The sequence below is a fragment of the Diorhabda sublineata genome, chromosome 8 (genome assembly GCF_026230105.1).
Source record: "Diorhabda sublineata isolate icDioSubl1.1 chromosome 8, icDioSubl1.1, whole genome shotgun sequence".
Taxonomy (NCBI): domain Eukaryota; kingdom Metazoa; phylum Arthropoda; class Insecta; order Coleoptera; family Chrysomelidae; genus Diorhabda; species Diorhabda sublineata.
The window spans coordinates 2,845,061-2,868,154 of NC_079481.1; the positions used below are offsets into that span (position 1 = coordinate 2,845,061).

General features: G+C 30.4%; 4 protein-coding genes and 1 long non-coding RNA gene across 6 annotated transcripts; 4 read left to right on the forward strand and 1 right to left on the reverse strand.

Annotated features, from left to right (window-relative positions):
• Positions 1 to 1,287: 1,287 nt before the first annotated feature.
• On the forward strand, positions 1,288 to 3,540 carry LOC130447684 (zinc finger protein ZFP2-like). The gene is made up of 2 exons (XM_056784643.1): positions 1,288 to 1,747; positions 2,179 to 3,540. The coding sequence occupies exons 1-2, from the start codon at positions 1,441 to 1,443 to the stop codon at positions 3,519 to 3,521; spliced, it is 1,650 nt and encodes a 549-aa protein (XP_056640621.1). The 5' UTR covers positions 1,288 to 1,440; the 3' UTR covers positions 3,522 to 3,540.
• A 200-nt stretch (positions 3,541 to 3,740) lies between these two features.
• On the forward strand, positions 3,741 to 7,922 carry LOC130447694 (zinc finger protein 239-like). Its single transcript, XM_056784656.1, has 2 exons — positions 3,741 to 4,493; positions 5,469 to 7,922. The coding sequence occupies exon 2, from the start codon at positions 5,527 to 5,529 to the stop codon at positions 6,652 to 6,654; it is 1,128 nt and encodes a 375-aa protein (XP_056640634.1). The 5' UTR covers positions 3,741 to 4,493; positions 5,469 to 5,526; the 3' UTR covers positions 6,655 to 7,922.
• Positions 7,923 to 9,563: 1,641 nt separating this feature from the next.
• LOC130447693 (E3 ubiquitin-protein ligase TRAIP-like) lies at positions 9,564 to 12,448 on the forward strand. The gene is made up of 6 exons (XM_056784655.1): positions 9,564 to 9,741; positions 9,797 to 10,270; positions 10,387 to 10,509; positions 10,562 to 10,715; positions 11,860 to 12,003; positions 12,083 to 12,448. The coding sequence occupies exons 1-6, from the start codon at positions 9,629 to 9,631 to the stop codon at positions 12,332 to 12,334; spliced, it is 1,260 nt and encodes a 419-aa protein (XP_056640633.1). The 5' UTR covers positions 9,564 to 9,628; the 3' UTR covers positions 12,335 to 12,448.
• Positions 12,449 to 13,180: 732 nt separating this feature from the next.
• LOC130447692 (uncharacterized) lies at positions 13,181 to 20,721 on the forward strand. Of its 2 annotated transcripts, none has more exons than XM_056784653.1 (4): positions 13,181 to 14,182; positions 15,568 to 15,884; positions 18,542 to 18,722; positions 19,925 to 20,721. In XM_056784653.1, the coding sequence occupies exons 1-4, from the start codon at positions 13,867 to 13,869 to the stop codon at positions 20,584 to 20,586; spliced, it is 1,476 nt and encodes a 491-aa protein (XP_056640631.1). In that variant the 5' UTR covers positions 13,181 to 13,866; the 3' UTR covers positions 20,587 to 20,721. The 2 variants fall into 2 exon arrangements, with proteins under 2 accessions (XP_056640631.1, XP_056640632.1); XM_056784654.1 differs by having other exon boundaries at positions 15,568 to 15,860.
• Positions 18,605 to 23,034, reverse strand: LOC130447698 (uncharacterized). Its single transcript, XR_008910276.1, has 3 exons — positions 22,643 to 23,034; positions 20,622 to 20,745; positions 18,605 to 19,755 (listed from the first exon to the last, which is right to left on the reverse strand). It is a non-coding gene; the product is annotated as an uncharacterized LOC130447698 (long non-coding RNA).
• Between the last annotated feature and the right edge of the window lie 60 nt (positions 23,035 to 23,094).

The following is a 23,094-nucleotide window of genomic DNA, read 5'->3' on the forward strand; positions in this document are numbered from 1 at the left end:
TCATTTGAAATCGCGATCGATAAACTTTTAACAAATGATAATGTTAATAAACATAAAGAACGTTCTAAATTATTTTATGCGAAAATCAATGCTGATTTATCAAATCAAAATGACAATCGTTTAGAAATGATAAATAAAAACAAATTTCATAAGCCGGTTATTATTAAATCAGTAAGTACTAAGCGCAAAGTAGTAACAACTGCAAAACACTTGAGTAACATAAAACGTCATTTCAAAAGAATATATTTTGACACATGATTATCACATCAGGTTACCCGGGATCATCGGATGCAAAGAAATAATTACACTTAAAAACCTCCAAGATAACTCTGGTCTACTACTCGTGAAACTTGGCACCGCAAAAGTAACCGAATACTACCACTCAATATTTTATTATTAAAGCTTTTGATTTTAGGTAGTTTTTTTAATAATTTTAAATTAGAAGAGACCTAAAATCAAAAATATTTAGAAGCATTAATATATCAAAAGGTCTAAAAAATAAGAAATAAAATAAATTCATTTTATTGTTATGATATAAATCCCATACTTATACAGTTCCAAAATTTGAAAATAACAATAAGCAAATACAGATTTTTGACACTGCAATGATAAACCAAATTTGACAGGAAGAAATAACCAATCACAAACATTTCTTGAAATTTGCAGAAAAAAAAAATAGAAACAAAATTAACTGAATTATATTTCTATTATGTACATAAGACTTATATACCTAATTTACTGTCTCCTAATCCATCTATGTTTATACTAGACTCTTAAAATAATCCGACGCAAGAAACCGATCCAAGAAAACCAGTCCGAAGAATCTGACTTTCCTTTGTTGTACCCCACGGAAGCTGAAACTCCACTAAGGAGGAATTATGGCATCCATTTTCCAGAACCCTATATAGAAAAAGCTGACGACACCATAAAATTTCGCTTATCATAACATCCACATTATGTATAAATTCTAGAGACATGTCAGGAGTTGGTTAGTTGTCACATAATTAAACGTAAATTTCATAGTCGGGAGTAGATAATAAATAATTATTTTTCAAAAGTGATTTTGCACCTTCAGTGATTTATTTCGTGGGTTAAATAGAACTGGGCAGTCCTTTGTGTCTGTAATCTATGAGTTCATGATTTGTTCAGTATCAGAAGTTAATGAACAGGATCTGAATTATTTTTTGATCAGACTATGATCGGGTTAATCATTAGTTTTAACCATGATCAACCATATGATTTAACAAAATAAATATGTTACTATTTCTGTGGTTTTGACATGTATTAGGTTACGAGCACATAACATACACTTGGTTATGTTCTGTGGTTACGAGTCTCTAATTGTCATTAAAATAATGATTAGTATTACATTATTATAATTTTAAATTAATATAATATGATGATAAAGATCAAAATATAGCAACAGGTTATTAACAAAAAATGGATATTCAAAATATTAAAGAAGAAATTGATATCTATAATATTAAGGAAGAAGTGGTTGACCACGATGCTATTCTACCGAATATCGATATAAAACAAGACTTAATTGACGAAGTATCTATGCTAAAAACTCAAAAGATGAATGAACCAATGGATGGAATTTATTCAATCAAAAAAGAAATAAATGATGACTCAAATACTGCTAAAATATTTGATAATCATGGGGGTACATCTATTAAAGCAAAAAAAAACATTCCTGATACACCTAAGATGAAACTTGGATATAGAAAGCGAACTAAATCAAAAGGTGAGTTGAACTGATTTAAGGCACATTAGTGTTATATACTTGTATAAGTATGTTTAACATTCTTTCAATTTGGTTAAATTTTTTTATTTCTGTTAAATAATGAGGAGGGAGAGCAGATGATTTCTTTATTATATGGTTTAAATTTTTCATTTAACGTGAATAAATTATTCATATTGTACTAGAAAGAACTTTTAAACAGTTATGTACACGTAGTGGTATGAAATTTGCTTAATTTGTTTAAAAGTCGAAATGTTCTTGTTAAAATATATTTGACTTCCCTTGTTTCAATAATTTCTTCCCTCCTAGGAAAGTTTTTTCATATCCTTTAGGTTCATTCGTGTATCAATAGATACTATTGAATTCATTTCAAATTTAATTCTACTTATTTTAATTCTCTCTTCAAATTACAAATTCTTTAAAACTTTTTACAGGACTAATGAGAAATGGGATAAATGTTCAACCAAATCATATGGGGTTAGTGATATGTGTATATTGTGGTAATTTATTCACAAAACAAGTAGAATTGTTACATCACTTGGAGATGAATCATTATATAAAATACAACAGATTTCATAAGATTCACCGCAATAGTGAAAATAATACTTACCTTATAGGAAATCTTAATATGAAAGATGAAATTGAAATAGTTGATCATGAATTGAAAGTGGAGTTTCAAGAAACAACACATCAGTTGGACGTGACTGATAATTTAACTGATTCAAAATCGTTTGTAGAGGAGAAAAGTGATTCAAATAAACAGATGCATATTCACATAGGATCAGAGCCATTTTATTGTGTTATTTGTTTGAGAACTTTTACACGTAGAAGTAGTTTAGGCAGACATTTTCGTATTCACGTCAAAGAAAAACGATTCAAATGTGAATCTAATGAAATTGTTCATAAAATGAATTTGAATAAGTATTTGCCGGTGAGGGAAAAGCCATTTCAATGTGAAATTTGTTTGAAACCATTTTCCCGTAAAAATAATTTGATTACACATATGCGTAACCATACAGGAGAAAAGCCATTCAAATGTGACATTTGTTTGAAAACTTTTTCACAAATGAGTAGTTTGAAGACACATTTGCGTGGTCATACAGGAGAAAAGCCATTCAAATGTGACATTTGTTTGAAAACTTTTTTACAGAAAAGTGACATAGAGAGACATTTGCGTAGTCATACAGGAGAAAAGCCATTCAAATGTGATGTTTGTTTGAAGCCATTTTCTCGGAAAATTAATTTGAAAGCACATTTGCGAAGTCATACAGGAGAAAAGCCATTCAAATGTGATATTTGTTTAAAATCATTTTCACGGAATATTAATTTGAAGACACATTTGCGAAGTCATACAGGAGAAAAGCCTTTCAAATGTGACATTTGTTTGAAATCATTTTCAAGGAATATTAATTTGAAGACACATTTGCGAAGTCATACAGGAGAAAAGCCTTTCAAATGTGACATTTGTTTGAAAAATTTTTCACAAATAAGTGGTTTGAAAACACATTTGCGTAGTCATACAGGTGAAAAACCATTCAAATGTGATATGTGTTTGAAAACATTTTCACAGTTAAGTGGTTTGAGAATACATTTGCATAGTCATACAGGAAAAAAGCCATTCAAATGTGACATTTGTTTGAAAACTTTTTCACAGACAAGTGATTTGAAAAAACATTTGCGTAGTCATACAGGAGAAAAGCCATTCAAATGTGACATATGTTCTAAAACTTTTTCACAGATAAGTGGTTTGAAAACACATTTGCATAATCATAAATGAAACCTCTAGTTTATAAAAAGTTTATATTTTTTAAAATGAATTATATTTAGGGATATATATATATATATATATATATATATATATATACAGTATTTAAAACTTATGTAAACTATTATCAAAATTCCAAAAGTTTATAATAAAAATGTATGTATACACAACATCATTTGAAACGGTAGGTCTATATCTGACTTTCAAGTCAGTGGTTTTTGCGAACAGTTCGAACACGAATTGTGACTACACTGCTTTGCTCGCTTCAGTTACGTAGTTCTGTTCCTGTGCATTGCTATTATCTACAATCTTATTTTTCATCATTTTTATTAATCTTTAAGAAACGAGAGTGCTAATTGAAATAGCTGCTCATTAGTTTAGTGGACTTATGATTCGTTCAACTTCGGAGCTTCAATGAACAGCATATGAATTACTTTTCAAGAAATCAGGTTAACCATTAGTGTAATTGTTTTAACCATAGACATAGTACTATGTCTATGGTTTTAACAAAATGAGTGTTATATTTTTTCTATGGTTTTGACATTTATTGAGGTTATGGTTTTGTTATTGTCATTATAATAATGCTAACTGTTACATTATATTATTTTCTAAATTGATATAAAGTAATGACAAAAACCGAAATAAAGCAACAAGTTATTAACAAAAAAATGGATCTTCAAAATGTCAAAGAAGAAATGGATATCTTTAATGTTAAGGAAGAAGTGGATGACCACGGTGATTTTCTATCGAATATCTATATAAAACAAGACTTAATTGACGAAATATCTATACTAAAAAATCATAATATAAATGAAAAAATGGATGGAATTTATTCAATCAAAAAAGAAATAAATGATAACTTAGATATTACCAAAATATATGATAATCATCTTGGTACATCCAACAAAACAAAAAGAAACATTCCCAATACACATAACGTAAAACTTGGATATTTAAAAGTAGGGAAGCGAACTAAATTAAAAGGTGAGTCGAATTGATTTATGGCTACATAGTATTATATACATATATAAATATGTTTAACAATAATAATTTTTTTTATTTCTGTTGAATAATGAGGAGGCAGAACAGATGATTTCTTTATTATATGGTTTAAAGTGAATATAAACATCTAGAAACATTATAACTGAACATTTAGTTATATAAGTAGTGGTAGGAAATTTGCTTGATTTATTTGAAGTTTTGTTACGTTCTTGATTCATATTTGTATGTTTGATTTGCTTCCATAGTTTCTGTACCTCCTAGGTAAGTTTTTTGCATATTCTTTAAGTTTCATTTCAAATTTCATTTTACTTTTCCATATTACTATTGTTATAGGTAGTGGAAATCGAGTAGGGATATAAGTCATTCTGATGCAGAACACAATTTTATATTTAAAATGAGATCCTACTATCTTAACAATTTTAAGCATTTTATTTCAACTGTCCTCACGTTCACTTTGATTCTTCCGATCCAGAATATTTTAATGCAATGATTTTCATTTCATTTTGATCAACTTTTTCTTAGTTTCTAGTTGGTATAGTAGGTTTTTAATATATTTAGTAGTTGTTATTGTCAATTTAAGTTTAGTTGACTTTTATGGGCAATCATTTGTGAAACTATTTTGTGTAGGCAGTGAAATGCATTTATGTTTACGATTCGATATTTTCATTGGTGAACAGTCCATGTGGAATGGAGGTTTGTTAGATGTTTATCGAATTTTATATGGGGAGTAAACATTATTTTTCATTTCTTATCTTGGTATTAGTGCATAATTGTGAAATATTGATTGTTCCTCGCGTAACTGTCTTCTGTAATTGATATTTCAGATCTCACATTGATCAATTCTGTGCTTCGTTGCCGTTTAGTTCTGTGCAAATATTTTCAAGGTTTTACACTACCTCTACCAAATTTTAATTCTTCCTACAAACTACAAATTATCTAAAAGTTTTTCTTTAATAGTTACAGGGTCAATAAGAAATAGGAAATATATTCATCCGAATGCTATGGGGTTTATAATATGTGTATATTGTGGGAATTTATACACGAAACAAATAGAATTGTTATGGCACCTAGCAATGAATCATTATATGAAACAAAAAAATTTTATAAGATTCACCACAAAAGTAAAAGTATTAAGGGAAATCATGATATAAAAGATGAAATTGAAGTTGTTGAACATGAATTGAAAGTGGAGTTGCAGGAAACAACGCTTCAGTTGGAAGTTGCTGATAATTTAAACTCATATGTACACGGTGGTTCAAAATTATTTGGCGTAGGAAGTAATAATATACAATCATATACCAAGACGAAGACAAAACCATTCAAATGTGATATTTGTTTGAAAACTTTTTCACAGATAAGTAATTTGAATACACATTTGCGTAGTCATACAGGAGAAAAACCATTCAAATGTGACATTTGTTCAAAAACCTTTTCACAGAAAAGTGGTTTGAAGACACATTCGCGTAGTCATACTGGAGAAAAGCCATTCAAATGTGACATGTGTTTGAAGAGCTTTACACAGAAAAGTGGTTTGAAGACACATTTGCGTAGTCATACAGGGGAGAAGCCATTCAAATGTGACATTTGTTTGAAAACTTTTTCACAAAAAAGTGGTTTGAGGACACATTTGCGTAGCCATACAGGAGAAAGGCCATTCAAATGTAATATTTGTTCAAAAACTTTTTTATATCCAAGTAATTTGGAGGCGCATTTGCGAAGTCATACAGGAGAAAGGCCGTTCGAGTGTAATATTTGTTTGAAAACTTTTTCATATATAAGTAATTTGAAGACACATGTGTGTAATCCTACAGGTGAAAAGCCATTCAAATGTGATATTTGCTTTAAAAAATTTTCAAATGAAAGTTTTTTGAAGAGACATATGCATATTCACATAGACCCACATATAAATAAAGGTTCGAATTTATTTGCAGAAGGAAGTAATTCAAATATTTACGAAAGGACAAAACAATTCAAATGCGACGTTTGTATGAAACAATTCTCTTATAAAAGTAATTTTTATATACATTTGCGTAAACACACAGGGGAAAAGCCATTCGAATGTCACATATGTTTGAAAACGTTTTCACAGAGAAGTAATTTGAAAAGGCATTTGCATACTCATACAGGAGAAAAGCCATTCTAATACGATATATATTTGAAACTTTTTCACAAATCAGTGGTTTGAGGAAAGCGTATTGTTATTATGCCGATGAATTGGCGTCAACGTCCAACGAAACCAGTTGTAACAACGTTTGAACAAAAGGTTTCTGGTCGAATAATGAAAAAAGAAAGAATCACGTTGATGGTGTGTGCAAATGGTGCTAGAAATCATATGCCAAAACTACTAGTTGCGAATAAATCCAAACATCCCCGAGCATTCAAAAATACAAAAATTGAAAACTTTACAATTGTTGTTGAGGAATAGAGACGGGCGTGGTTAACACAAGAAGTATTCAATGACTGGTTTTTCAATCTCTTTGTGCAATTGAAAAACAAAAAACTGCCAATAAAAGCCCTTTTACTGCTTCTGCACCTTACCATCCACCAACTAACGGAGTTGCTGAAAACGCGGTTAAAAGCTTTAAAAAAAGTTTGTTAGACAATAAAAATAAAGCACAAGCTGAGAGTGTAATAATTAGCAGATATCTATGGAATTACAGAAATCCAATCCACCGCTCGACAAAAAAAACACCATCCAAATTGATGATAGGTAGGAATGTAAAAACATTTGATCTTTTGAAACCAATTAAGAGTCACAATTAACAATTGGGGGATAGGTATGAGGACTTTAAAGAGGGTGAAGAGGTTATAATGAGAAAGTATAAACATCAAAATGAAGTTATAAAGGTGGAAGCTACCATTAAAAAGGTACTAGAGTTAAAAAATCACTTATGGCAAACCGCAAAGGACAAATATCACAAAAGACATATTGATCTAATTAAAAAATAAAAAAAATGATGTATTAGGGGAAGTAGGAACAGTATCTAAACAGCAGGGTGATGATAAAACTCCTGAAACTAACAGTAAAGATGGAATGGTAGGTGAAAACAATGACATTCCATAGACTCTTCGTTTGAAAGCGTAGTAGAGGCTTGTTTTGGAGAACCATCTAATAAACCAAATAAGACTGTTACTACTAAGTCAGGTATAATCATAAAGAAACATATTGACTATGATTGTGAATCTAATTAAGTTAATTTTTCTGTTGTCAATTCTCTATGATAATTATATTGAGTTGTTATTTAGGAAGGAAGGAACTGTGCTGTAATGTAAACACGGGATTGGGTGTTTTAGACACAACAATATGTCATTTGTCAAGGTGATGAAAAAGGCGACACTTCTTGTCGTACCTACGTACATAACGCATGGTGTACTTACTTGTATTAATAATAAAGTCATTATGAAGTATAATATTTGTATCTTTATTCAAGTCTACAACATAACACTATTGTTATTGATTGATCACTCTATATAATCGACACATATTGCAGAATAATAAAAAACAAGATTAATAACTAAAAAGAAAATGCGATTATAATCAAAACTATCATTGTTTTTATTAATGGTTACAAACACAACTAGGGTGTTCGCCATCGTCATTTTTAACACTTGCTGTGGTCTTTATCTTCTAAACAGTAGGACATTTATGTCATTATTTTCTAGGACCTTCATTAATGTTATCCTGCCCTTTGCGAAATTAAGTTGTGTAGGTTTTCCTTGTGAAACTTTATCTGGAAATGATGTAGAACAAGTTTAACATTTTTGTGTTCTGTCACAAGAGTTAGAACAATCACACATTGAGCCACCTGTAATAATTTCATCTGAATTAGTTGTTACATCATCTGTTTCCTTGAACTCATCTAGCTCTGCTTTCAATTCATGTTCAATAATTTCAATTTCATCTTTCACACTATAAATGTCTTCAATTTCATGAAGCTCTTCTTTCAAGTCATGATTAATTATTTCAATTTCATCTTTTACAATTGCAGTAAGATCAGAGGAAATTTTATTAAGCGAAACCATTCTCTTGATTTGTTTTTCCTGGCTAGAAAAAAAGTGAATTAATTCCTAGAACATAATATAATGTTACAAATAATTTTCGAAAACCACAAATATAAGATAAATTTTTAAGTTTCTAATAATATTTTCTTCTCTTTCTTTCACCTTTTTAGCATTTCTTTACTTGACTAAACCCAGAAAAGCTAAATTTTCACTAAATAAAATTAAATTATCCATTTTTGGACAATATTAAAATAATATTATTTCCTAATCAACCATTATATAAGAGCTTTGTTGTATTCATTTTTGTAAATAAATATTTAAAATAATTAATTTTGTAATATTACTTTCTAAATCAACTGATACTAATTAATAATTAAATATAAAAATTTATTTGAATTCCAATACTAAGGCACAATAAAACATAATTCACTATTATATAAGATCAGTCTCAAATGATTTTAATTTAAAAATAGCATGTTTCTTTATTTGAAATAATAAAATTGATTCAACGTAATGAAAAACGCTGATCATTACAAAAATACATCATATTGATGTGAAAAACCATATGAGTAATTCAAATAAGTATACTGAAATATGAAGACCAATCTTATTTCTGGGAAAATTGAATTGTTAATAACATACAAACATTTGAAATATATCAATTACCTCTCAAACTTAAACATCTTCTAGGTACTTGAAGCTCCATAAATCATAGCATGTGCTCAATGTCTTAATCATTTTTTATTTTTCTAATAACATAATCTCTATTCAACAATGGAATCTGGATAATTTATAGCGTCCCTTTTATTATTAGATTTACTGATAGACAAGTTCCAAAAGGTTTTATATTAAATTTAAAATTCAAAATTAAAGCGTTATCTTAATTTGCTCACTTTCAACGGAAACTTTATGATACACTGAGGTAGTTCTTTTATCTTACACTGAGGTATTTCTGTTTAACTTATGTGGTGTATTTTTGCCGAACACACTTTTTGTATTTCCTTTTATAGAAACGAAGCTTGTAAAACGCCGCTTGTTATAATAACTTTCACTTGTCATTTCATTTATGATCATATGGAACATTTGAATGTTTGATATTGTTAGACTTTGCCGGTATGAATGTTACTTGTGTAATTTGTGCTGAATTATTTATTCCCGATGAAGAAATCTATTTTACACAATGCGGACACGTTTTTCATTATCACTGTTTAATGAATTGGATAGAAAGGTTACAAGTTTATTAGATTTCAATTAGAATTATTTTCGATTTTTTTATGTTTCAGATCAAAAAGTTGTCCTCAATGTAGACAAAAACTATCAGAAAAAACTATATATAAAGTTTTCTTCAATTTCTGCAACAAAGATTCTAATTTAGACGCCACCAGTTTGACGTACAAATTAGAAAATGCGAATTTTACTTTGTCGTTAAAAGAAAAAGAATTGAAAAAAGTTATAGAACAGAACCAGAAACTGGAAGAAATCAATAAATCCTTGAGAAGAGAAATAGCAAAGATAGAAACCGAAGGAAAGGGATTACAATCTACTATACTTGCTATTAAAGAGCAGGTAACTCATTACAAAAATAAATGTAAGGAAGTGGATGTGTTGTCTAGTGAAATTCTAAAATTGAAGAATAAGATAAAGGACATGGGGAATATAGAATTGGTTATAAACGGGTCTAGAGATCAAGTTAATGATATTTTGAGGGAAGAACACAATGTTGAATCTTTGGCTTTGTTAACTGTTACTTTGAAGAAGTAAGTATTGTTGTTAATTTTAAACAAACTATTACAAGACAGAAAAATTTGGTTGTTTGTGGATAACATTAATTTTATTGACTCCATTGAAAGAAATTTTTCTGATTTTATTTTAGGGCACTAGTCGATTCTGAAAGAAAAGCCTTACAACTAGATTACAAATTAAAGAGATACAAGAATGAAATAAGTAAACAAAAAAAAGATGTATCATTGTTGGAGTCTCAGAATGCGGACATGAGGTAATCAGAAACATTTATGTGTTAATTTTAAAAGTGAACATACTGTTCTTAGGAGAGAAATGCAACAGATCAAAATGAAAAACGAAAAGGAAAACATTATGTTGAAACAGAAAATAAAAGCCTTTGAGGAAAACAACATGTGTGCAACTAAGAAAATGGATTTAATACAAGATAAACAAAACTCTAATGTTTTACCATCTTCAGTGGTAAGTCTTATTTGGAAGCAAATAAATCCAGACACCAACAATAAAATTGGGTTTTTTCATACAACATCTATTTGTATGAAAATTTGGAATTGTTTAACCCCTTTCTACAAAAATTATATAGGCACTATCTATGTTTGTTGCTTTTTAGGGGTGGAAATTATCCAACTTATAAAAACTTAGAAATGAACATTTGATGAGCTTAATATCCCTGGATTGAATACAATAAATTTTAAATAATATACTTTAAATATTTCAGGATACAAATTATAATTTTTTAAATAAATTAACCCTTGAAAATAATTTTAAAGAACAGTTCATAGTTAAAATATTTTACAGAGTATTTGTAATGGATATTTTTGTTTTTGAGGGTTATCGGGTTTTTAATTATTAAGTTTTATCTCTCAAAAACATTACCCCTTTTTGAATGAAAATTGATACAAACAAGTTTTTTTATAAATTAAAAAGTGCTCCAAAATGTAAAATGAATGTATGAACATGTTCCTAAATGTATTGTAAGGATCTCAACGAACTTAACTTCAGTCCATGAAAATATTATATTTTGTTAAAGACTGAAGTTAAGTCGGAACGTCATTTTTTATCTTTAAAAAATTATTTAAAAAAACTAATTTTAAAAGAGAAGATCATGAACATTTTTATATATATTTTCTTCATATATATATATATATATATATATATATATATATATATATATATATATATATATATATATATATATATTATTTACTAGATATTTCTCTAAAATATATAGGTTGAAAGTTGAGATAAAAATGCCTATGAAATACTCTAATAAAAAAAATGTTCTACCCCAACGAAAAAAAACGCGGAAATTTGAGTTTTGATAATACTACAAAAAAAGATGGATTATAAAATATTCGAATAATTGGAAAAGAAATGCCAACGATTGGAATGAATAAAATAAGATTTTTGTATAAGAGAGTTTTAAATAAAATAAAGTATTTCCCTTAAAAAAATCATTGAGAGATTTTTATAGTTTTTTAGGTTTAATTATTAATGAATTATTCAATTTACAGGAAGATTTAAATACAAAATTAATCATTTTTTTACTGTTCACCTGTTATTTTTGTTTTGTTTATTTTTCTGTATTATAATATTATTTTCAAAGGACGAAAGCCTGCTGAATTTAGTAGCTTCAGATTCCCCATACTTGCCGGTAAAAAATAAATTCAGACCGTTTTTAGAGACGAAATTTCAAGCTCCTACGAACGTTTCATCCAGTGGATCTACCAATGCGTCATCAAGTAAAAACGTAAGAAATTTAATTGCTTTCATTTAATTATAAATCGATTTCTTCTTTATTAATTGTATATTATCTGTATAATTTTTAGTATTCGATATTCAAATTGAGTCGAAATTTAACATCCGATAAACAGAAAGCGTCTACTTCTGAGGTATCTTACGACGGTTTGGGGGGATCTAGTAAGGAGGATATTTATCCTACGCCAAAGAAAGTACAAAAAGGAGTAAAGAGGACCAAGAAATCTACGTTACCGACTGTTAAATTTAAAAAGTTTGCTCCTTTATCCGTTAAGCCTAAAGTTGTAGACTTAATCAATTTAGATTCTGAAGAAAATATTTAATTTTATCATATCATGTTTCTCGCTCCTATTATAGTTTTTATAGTCCAAGTAGGAGAAAAGTACCTGAATTGTTCCCGTTTTTTGTGTTTTTTATTGAATAAATTTATTTTTTTATCATTTTGTTTTATTGAAATTGAAAGAGAAATTTCTTTCAATTATTTAACACTATATATTTAAAAAACACTTCCAGTTTGGTGGAACATTTACAGAAAAATAATATCAAATATTTTGAGATAAAATTGTTTAAAAAGTTAAAGCAAATACATATTATAAAATATATTCTCTAATTTTGATATAATGATCTGAGAGAATTCTCGATTATTCTGAAAAAACTATAGATTATTTTAATCTGATATTCGGATTTGAATATTGCTAAGTTTTGACTTTGATGGAGTGTCGGTTATTCTTAAATGTGTGTAAAATATTGAAATTTTTGGTAAAATATTCGGAGAGATATCAACAAATCAGTAGATTATTCGGCCGAAACCGTTGAAACATTTCAATCCGTTACTCTGCTTGGATAGTCATTAGATTTATATCTTCTCCGCAGTTAAAGCACAAAGTGATTTTATATTTTGTCTCACAAAAATTCTTATAATCTCTATCTGATTTCTGTGTTCATTTTTTTTCCGAAGAGGTTTCGCGGCAGATTTTATTTGCTCATATAGTCCTTAGCTCCATATAAAATAATTCGGTTTTCTGGTTCATCACATGTTCCATCAATAATATATTGAAGTATCACGTCCGGTTCTACGTTAGCCCTACTTCCTGCTTCCGATTTCACGCATGACTAAAAATATTCTTGAACCTCTTCTTCATTTCTGGACAAAAATTGTTGTTGCACTACTTACTCTAACTTCGAATTCTGAAATAAGCTAATCTTCTAAGATCAGACAAAAAGCCAATAGAGAAGAGAAGAAGAATAATTCTCTAAGCGATTTTTTTATACGATAAAATATATATGATAAACTTTTGAACTTATTGAGCAGAGACAAAAAATTCAATAAGAAAACGTTAGTTAGTTAATTACTAGTTCTTGTCATGGAATTTTTAAATTATTCCCTATATTCTGCCAAATTTTAGTTTTCTTGTATCCAGCTGACTGTTTGTTATATAAACACTCTCATGGGCACGTACACATTCTATTGGCCTTTCTGTAACTACAAATTACACTAAGAAAGTGAGGTTATGTTTTTGACGGTAAACGACGATCAACTGGTAAAAAGTAGAAAATTGGTTAACTTCGACTACAAGAGTGCGTACAATCGCGATCATTGTATGCGTTATCACAATTGCTAACGAGTTTAATTATCTTTGACATTTATGAACGTCTAGAGCGAATTATGCTCGCACTCATTTATGTACCGCTTAAGGCCGAAGTTTAAACAAAATGAGAATTAATATGTTTTCTATGGTTTTGATTAACATGTAATGAAATTAGGTGGATGTAATTGTCGCTAAAATAATAATTTTTATTACTTATACATTCATATAATCAAACTGAAATATAGCCACAGGTTACTAACAATAAAATGGATCATCAAAATATTAAAAAGGAAATGGATATCCATAATGTAAAGGAAGAAGTAGATGTTTACGATGATTTTCAATCGAATATCGATATAAAACAAGAGGTAATTGGAGAAACATCTCCGCTAAAAATTGAAAATATAAATGTACAGATAAATGGAATTTATTCAATCAAAAAAGAAATCAACGATGACTTTTATACAACTAAAATATTTGATAAGAACTTGGATGTAATTAATAAAACAAAAAGAAACATCCCTGATACGACTAAGATAAAACTGGCATATTTAAAAGTTGGAAAGCGAACTAAATCCAAAGGTGAGTTGAACTGATTTATGGCTGCTTTAGTGCTCTATACCTATATAAGTATGTTTAACAGTAATAAACATACTTTTAATTTGGTTGGACTTTTGTCTTTCTTTTTAATAATGACCAGGAAGATGTTTAATATATCTTAATAGTATGAGTTGAAATTTTCATTTGACTCCATACAATTCAAATATAAATGAATATTCATATTTTCCTAGAAATGAAAATAATGTGGGAAACATTTGTTCATCAATGCTATAATAGTTGATTTTACATTATCCATTGAATGCCAACATCTAGAAAGATTATCAATATAATCGAACCTTTTAACTTGGTTATTCAAGCTGTGGTAGAAAATTTATTTAATTTCTGTTAAATTTCAAAGTTATTGATTCTATTGATTACGTCTCAACTTATAGATAGGAATTGTGATAATCTGTAATAAATACAAGTAATACATGTTCTATCTCTCTGAATCCTTAACACAAATGAATAAATTTTTGAAATGACAAAATTTTAGAGACGAAACAAGTAAAGACAGTCTCAAGATGTAAATTTTTAAAAGATAGATTATAGTCTTTATCAAATGATGTTCTTTGCTTTTTGTTTATTACTGAGATTAATCATATGCTTATTATGCTTTTAAAAATGACCAAGTCTTAATAATTTTGCAAATTGTTTTTAGCTTTAAGTAAGAATACTGTAGACAGGTGTCAAATATCAAATACAATGAGCACCAAAAAGACAAATTGCCTTGATTTTAATGTGCAAAAAATCTACTTTGGTGAGGGTTCATCCCAAGTAACTCATATGTTTTAACTTATTTGGTGTATGATATGTTGTGGTGGATCCACGTATTGCCTACGGTGAAAAAATTATGTATATTGATGTTAAGGAAGGTCAAGCACTCCTGGAAAGATACGACACAATTGAGTTTGATATAATACATAAAATTGTTAAGAGTGTTTTGAGATTGCCTTTTGTTAAGCCCAGAACTAAGTAAATTCCACTAATTTTCATACAATTGCATCTTGAAGTAGTATTTAAGTTATTAACATAGAAGCCTATTACAATTTTTTTTCAGTAATATAACTTTAACCAGACTAAGGGGGGCTTTAGAAATTATTAGGCCTAGGGGCACCAAAATGCTATATCCAGTCCATTTCTGTAGATATTTTTGAAGTGCTTATGTAATAGAAGTCTGATTCTCAGTTATTTAACTGCTTTTCTTGTTATTATATCCCTTCTAGGTATGAAGTTTTTCATATTCCTTCTGTTCATCATATTCATTTCAAATTTTATTTTACTTTTTCATGCCACTGTTATTACCAATAAATATGCATATATCTACAAAAGTATAAATGACAAATTTTCTAAAAATTTTTGTTTAATAGTTGCAGGGTCAATAAGAAATGGGAAATATATTCAACCGAATGCTATGGGGTTAATGATATGTGTATATTGTGGGAAATTATACACGAAACAAGTGGAATTGACACGTCACTCAACAATGAATCATTTCAAACAAAACAAATTTTGTAGGGTTAAAATTCACCATAAAATTAAAAATCGCATGATGAAAAATGTTGATGTAAAAGATGAGGTTGAAGTAGTTGAACATAAATTGAAAATGGAGTTGCAAGACATGAAAAATCAGTTGGATATTACTGATAAGTCAAATAAACATGTAAATGAAGATTCAAAATTATCAGTAGGTGGAAGTTATTCAAATAAACAATCATATACTTACACAAGGTCAAAGCCATTCAAATGTGACCTTTGTGTGAAAACTTTTACACAGAAAAACAATTTGAATACACATTTACAAAATCATATTGGTAAAAAATCATTTAAATCATTTCCATATAAAAGTTATTTAGATATACATATGGGTAAACACATCGGTGAAAAACCATTCAAATGTGATATTTGTATGAAAACTTTTTCTTATAAAAGTAATTTGAATATACATATGCCTAAACACACAGGGAAAAAGCCATTCAAATGTGAGCTTTGTATGAAATCATTTCCATATAAAAGTTATCTAAATATACATATGAGTAAACACATAGGAGAAAAGCCATTCAAATGTGACATATGTTTCAAAAGTTTTTCACAGAAAAGTGGTTTGAAGAGACATTCACGTAGTCATTCAGGAGAAAAGCAAAATGTGACAAGTGTTTGAAAACTTTTCCACAGGCAAATTGTTTCTATACAGATTTGTGTAGTATGAAGGAGAAAATCCATTCAAATGTGTTGCTTCAATGAGAGCTTCTACCTATTGTCATTGTCAGTGACAGATAATTCAAAAATTAATTTTAGTTCAGTTGAAGTAAAAGTGTGAAATTCAGAAAGCTGCCAAATTGAAATATGGCTGGTCTATTAGAAAAGTGGCCACTCATCTTTGTCTTAATGTGAGTACCGTAGCCGGAGTGGAGAAGGGATGGGAACAAGACGGGACCATGCACCGAAAGGTTGGGTCTGGAGGAAGGAATATTTCAAATGACGCACAAGATGTTGCATTGATTAATTGAGAGTTGACAGAATTAATAAGTTGCAAATTGTCAGTAAATGTTTAGACTTGGATGAGTATTATTATCGGGAAAATTGGTGCGAAGTTCAACTTTAAAGTGTACCTTAATATTCTAGACAACAATGAGTTGCTGTCTTCAAATCAAAATATGAAGGAAACGATTTCATTTACCAACATGTAACCCAGTTGCTGGCAACAACAAGTAAAAAGGGTGAAAATTTTTTAACGAGTTCTTTAAAGTAGGCTAATTGATATAGAAAAGCTTGAGAGGTCTATCCATTTCTCAAAATCAAAAAACATTTCGAGAATAATTTTGATTTTCAACTTTTCTCATTATTTCAGTATGTGATGAAGATAGAAGAAATTAAAAAATACTATGTTGTAGGTTGAGTTTTTCTCGATAAAAAAGGTCACTTTAACTTTTTTTATAAAAGCTTTAATTTTCTCGGAAAAAATTCTAGAATGAATTATTGCATCCCGCTCGTTCAACATATGGAATAGAATATTGAAAATTTGATATTATTAATAATATTTAATAGAAAAATGTACAGGATCCTTCACGACGAGCTGAATCGATATGTATATGGGAAAGTACTGCGATTATCCATTCACAAACACTGAAAATAGTGTGCGAAAGGCGTGCCGGTAGGATACTCGTAAAAAGGAAATCCGAATTTGAAATAGGGTTGAAATTAGGCACTAATAGATGGTTAAACGGTACCTGTTAAACGCAAAACGTAACTATATAATCTACTACCTAAGTAATCCCTACACAATATTTCGAAAAAATACTTTTCCCAATTCTCTTACGCAATTACTTGAAATTTTAATATTACAAACAATACTATTTCAAGACCTACACCTAAATTGAGCCGAACTGGACGGAATTCCCCATTTTATTACTCTACACATTTCTGAAATAGACTATAGTTGGGTGAATTCCTTCGAGCAAAAACTTTTTGTTTATCAATTTCAATTTGTTGAAAATACGACCAGTGTTTCAATTTTTTCGATTTCTTAAATACAATGAGCCCGATGGTTGGTATGGAATTCGGCGGGGACGGGGGGTCGGCACGGCAGCTGCTGTGTTCCTCAGCTTGTAAAACTTGTGACCTTCATAATAGTAAAAAACTTCCCCAACTCTCAAATGAGACAAGTGACGATGAATCTGAGAGTGAAAATTAGATTCCGATATCGACATTGATGAAGATTCTAGATGATTTTTCTTTATTTTCAATAAAATATTATATAATAAGATGAAATTGCTCTTTAAAATCCAGTTCATACAAATTTTCCTAACCTAACCTAACCTTCATATTGGTAATTTCTTTACAATCATTTTTGCATTTGCAAATGACTTGGAATAATAAAAACACTGTGAGATGATACCAAAATATGAGGAGGACGATCTCCATAATGTCAAAAACTAGAAATTCTATGAAACGAGTATTGAATTTGCTATTAACATTAATTAGTAGTTACTTAGCCTTTGTTTTGTGAATTTTCAATCTATATACTTATAACCTCAAACTTTTTATGATTATTTATTTGACTCCTCGACGTGTTATTGTACCTAGAACATAATAAATACGATGTACCTCGAATGTGTCCAATGTACAATATGATAAAAGGTTCGAGGTACAACGTATTTTAGGCTATGGTCTCCTATAAACGCCGTCGGTCACGTACAGCGTCACGCCGTACGCCGCGTCACGATGCTCACTATAGAAATGTACCGTTGTGTTATTTTTCACACGCTGACGTTGGCGTGTGGACACCGTAGTCGCCGTTCGAACGCTCTACGCCGCCTCTCTAGTTATTTCGAACCATTGCAGCGTAAACGTCGTAAATGTCGTCAGCACAAAATGTCGAAATTCGATAAAGAAAAAGACGAATTATTGATTGAATCAGTCCAATGTTATTGTGCATTATACAATAAAAGTGACAAGGAATATAAAAATAATATTTATAAACACAAATGTTGGGAAAAAATTAGCGAAATAGTCGGATTGCCTGGTAAGTCTTTGTTTCTTTATTAATTTAGTTATGTTAGGTTAGGAGCATATACGAGGGGGTGCTTCCACTGTTCGAAACATTGTTTGAACTTATCTTTAGAGATGGCTGCAAGCTTTTGTCTCGTTCTTTTCTTGATGTCTTCAATGTTTCAAATCGTCGTCCTTTCATGCCCCTTTTCATGCGTAGAAACAAGAAAAAGTCGCACGGAGCCAGGTCAGGCGAATAAGGGGTAGTGGAACCAAGTTATTTTTAACCAAAAATTGGTGAACAGTGATTGTTGAGTGTGCAGATGAGAAGAACCAGTCACCTGTTTGCTGAACCGAGCTCCAAGATATTCCACTGATTTCAGACAGTTGATCAATTGTCTGTGCGCACAAGCTCTCGAATTCTTTCAACATTTTCAACGATTCGGGCAGTTGATGGACGTCCAGAGCGAGGTTTGTCATCAATCGACATGTCGCCATTTTTAAATCGAGAAAACCACTCATACACTCGAGTTTTCCCCATAGCATCATCTTTGTAAGCAGTTTTCAACGTTAAAACAGTTTAATCGGCGTTTTTACCGAGTAGAAAACAAAGTTTCACTAACAAGAACGGTCACTAGTGATGTGGCAGGTCAACGGCCAGCGCGGCACTGAACTGGCGACGAGTTGCGGCAGAAATCAGTACTACAAAACCTCCACCCTTGGCAAGGCTATTCCGGTTACTTTTAAGTTACTACCTCCTCGTATATGACTTAAGTTCATTGCGAGTATTTACTGCTGACGTAATTTCTGTGCTCCCTGCTCGTCCGAGAGGTAGAAAATTTTCACATGGTATTAATATGTCGTTGTCGCTGCAGTTTTTACTAAATGTACGACTATTTTCTGTCCACATATTATGTAAACAACATATCGCCAATATTAGGCTATCGATGGTACCTCATTTAGCTCTGCTCAGTCTGTAGATAAATTGTCTTTTCGCTGTATCTTCTTGACTCTAAACAAATGATAGAATTTTATAAGACGTGGCGTTAACTTGAATCCACCATCGCCTACAATAAATTGCGGTAAAAATATATAATATGATTGATGGAAATGGAAAGTTCCATTGTGGATTTGGCAAATATTCGATAGGAACCAATGTCCGCGCATAAAAATTTACAGTCAGACAAGGTATCCGAAAAATAAATTGAAATATGTTTTAATGAGTATCCTTCTCAGTTTCAGAATGTAAGAAGAGGTGGAAAAGTCTTCGTGACCAGTACAATAAAAAAACTAAAGAAAGCAGCGGCACAGGTTCAGCGAAATTAAATAATACTTGGGAATATATGAAGTTAATGTCCTTTCTGTCAAATGCTCCTGGGAGACGACGAAGTAAAGCTACAGGATATACTGTAAACGATTCACAGACAAATACCGGTAATAAGGGCGTTGATTCTGAATGCAATAATACGCCTAATACAGAGGTCAATACTGGCTCGGATTCTGAATGCGAGGTACATGTCGAAAGCAGAGATACTTCATTTGGAAACATCGGTGACACTGATACTCCGTCTCGAGGTCCGACAATATCCAAGAAACGGAAGCCGAGTAAATTACAAGAAACAATAGATAAAAGAGAAAGTCAGAGACTAAATTTGTTGGAGGCACTAGTTCACAATACACAGAAACAATCGCAAGTTCGACCTCAGTCGGCAATCAAAAAGTTTTTTGAATCAATGGCTGACGTGGTGGAAAATTTTCCGCCTCGTGAACAAGCCATCATCAGAGCGAAAGTTTGTCAGTTAATATCGGATACAGAGATAAAACTATCTTCAGCAGTAACTCCACGCCCGATCATTTCAACTGAAGGACAACAAAATAATTTAATATTTGATTTTTAATTTGACTATATGCTATTACACAGTTATTCTCTTACCTTAGTGCCAACTTCTTCAGGTGATATCGGCTTAGGATGCCTTTTTGATGTGTTTGAATTGATTGACACGAAAATATTCAATAAATCTGATTTTGTTGCCTTTTAAGTGTTTCTTTAATAAAATCTGGAAACGTCCTCTTTATTAATAATCGTTGCCTTGTCGACTACAATTGTGAACGAGACGTCGTCGTTCGCGTATGAAATGTATTGACCGTTGACGCTGTGCCTGGCGTGCAGACGTCGATCGGAACGTCGTACGCTGCATACAGCATATAATAGGAGCCCGAGGCATTACAAAATGTAATCTTGCGTCTTTTAATTCATAAAATATATCAAAATTATTGTTGTTGGGAGATAGTTTCACAATAAAATATGCCCAGAAGCAAAACAGGAATTAAAAGGTATCGACCTGACCCGGAAAAACTAAGAAGGGCGATAAAATTGATAAAGAAAAGAAGACTAACATTATACAGTATACCTTTGGCCATAAAGGTAATGAAGACTACAACCTTGTACATGAAAACTGCAGCACAAAGAAAATTTTCAATCGGGAAGAAGAAAATATGCTTGTGGAATATATACAAGAGGCGGCAACTTTACAATACGGTTTAAAAAAGTATCCTACGCAATGGGATCGGGAAAAAATGGCAGCAGAATTTTGGTTTTTGGTTGCGTCTTTTCAGAGAACAGTATAAAAATGATTTATACCTACGCAAACTAGAAGCTATCAGCTTAGCGGGATCTACTGCATTTAATCGAACCAACGTTGCCTTTACCTTCTTTGGAGTTGTGATGTAACGGGATTATCTACCATGTTACTCCAAATATCATATCTACAAAGGGTTCCAAACAGATTGGAACATGACAAGTGCAGAAAAAGGAACAAATATTACCATTATGTAGCCGCGAAAGATGGGATTGGATTTATACCACAAATGCTGATTTTTTCACGCGTCAACTTTAAAGATTTTATGCTTGAGCGCCGCCACGAACTATTGGTGGCGCTAATCCTTCCAGTTGATACAACGAAACATTTTTAAGTTAGCTAAAGGTAATGGAGTGATCCTGATATTATTTCACCCACACGCAGAATGCAGCTGTTAGACAGGTCCTTATATAGTGCAAACGAACAAACACAGTAAGGCTAAAGTATTACCACATCCCAAAAAACCTGGGCTTAAAAGTTCTGGCAGACTCTGATTCTTTATCAGAAACATCCACATCAAACGAGACTGCTGAAACATCATCAGTGGATACTGCTACAGCTTCCCATTCTCCTCCAGGGTACTTAGTGGGGGATTATGTATTTTACGATGCCAAGTTTTTTCCAGGAAAAATTGGAAAATGATGAGTATTTGACAGGTAGGATTTTGTCAATGCAAAAACAAGTGTAGTAACAAAATTAGTACTGATCATCAAGTTATTTGTGGGATTCTATGTCTTAGCTAATTTTGACTAACAAACCTCCTATTTGTTTAAAGTGACATAAAAATTTAGAACCTACACAACTAGCGAAAACAAGGTACTATTACTATTATACAGGAAAAGAGAAATTGAAGTGACCAAGATTTGTTAGTTAGTTCACTTGAAGACAAAATAAAACTAACGGCACATAATTAATTAATAGCCTATTGTGGAATCAAATTATAAAAAAACATTTTTATATAAGGAAAATTAAAATTAAAAGTTGAAAATTAATGAATTATGATAATATTGCTGTCACAAGAGAAACCATTGACAATAGCGTAAATACAATAATAATAAAAAATAATATTGGTCAAAAATGCTAGAAATATTAGACTCTAGAACTATTTAACAATCTGCCATTAAACCTAAAAAAAAATCTGCAAATAAAAATTGAATCTTATTCAATATTATAAAATTTAGTAAAACAGTAAAATAACTCCCTTTACTCTACCCCGAGAAAAAATAAATAGCTTGTTAAACATTTAGGACTATTCTATTTTTATTGTATTAAATGTTAAATTTTAAGCAAACTCCGCATTCAAAAGACTTCTCACCTGTGTGGATTTTCAAATGTTCTTTTAAATTATTTTTGCCTGAAAAAGCTTTCAAACAAATTCCACAATTAAATGGCTTCTGGTCTGAATCAATTTGAAAATGTTCTTTCAAACAACTTTCAACTTCAAATGATTTTGAGCAAATTTCGCATTGAAATGGCTTCTCGTCTGTATGGATTTTCAAATGTTTATTTAAATTATATATTTATAATATGAAAATGATTTTGAACAAAATCCATTATGAAATAGCTTATTATCTATGTGAAATTGTAAATTTACCAATAGATAAGTTCCAAAATATTCTTCAACAGCATTTTATTAATAATTTTTGTTATTAGTTATACATATAAAGCAAAAATGAACTCAAAAACTTCAACTTTTCTGATATAACTAATTTTAAAATAGGAATTAGAGGTTAAATCCTTAGAGTAAAAAAGAAGAATGGACAGGTA

What these genes read in the sequence shown, in the direction of transcription:
- LOC130447684 (XM_056784643.1), top strand. Translation starts at nt 1,441, where the DNA reads ATGGATATTCAAAATATTAAAGAAGAAATTGATATCTATAATATTAAG. An exon ending in AAAGCGAACTAAATCAAAAG is followed by an intron (nt 1,748 to 2,178) that starts GTGAGTTGAACT and finishes AACTTTTTACAG; the next exon opens with GACTAATGAGAAATGGGATA.
- LOC130447694 (XM_056784656.1), top strand. Translation starts at nt 5,527, where the DNA reads ATGTGTATATTGTGGGAATTTATACACGAAACAAATAGAATTGTTATG.
- LOC130447693 (XM_056784655.1), top strand. Translation starts at nt 9,629, where the DNA reads ATGAATGTTACTTGTGTAATTTGTGCTGAATTATTTATTCCCGATGAA. An exon ending in TTAACTGTTACTTTGAAGAA is followed by an intron (nt 10,271 to 10,386) that starts GTAAGTATTGTT and finishes ATTTTATTTTAG; the next exon opens with GGCACTAGTCGATTCTGAAA. An exon ending in ATGTTTTACCATCTTCAGTG is followed by an intron (nt 10,716 to 11,859) that starts GTAAGTCTTATT and finishes TTATTTTCAAAG; the next exon opens with GACGAAAGCCTGCTGAATTT.
- LOC130447692 (XM_056784653.1), top strand. Translation starts at nt 13,867, where the DNA reads ATGGATCATCAAAATATTAAAAAGGAAATGGATATCCATAATGTAAAG. An exon ending in AAAGCGAACTAAATCCAAAG is followed by an intron (nt 14,183 to 15,567) that starts GTGAGTTGAACT and finishes TTTGTTTAATAG; the next exon opens with TTGCAGGGTCAATAAGAAAT. An exon ending in ATGAAGATTCAAAATTATCA is followed by an intron (nt 15,885 to 18,541) that starts GTAGGTGGAAGT and finishes GAACCATTGCAG; the next exon opens with CGTAAACGTCGTAAATGTCG.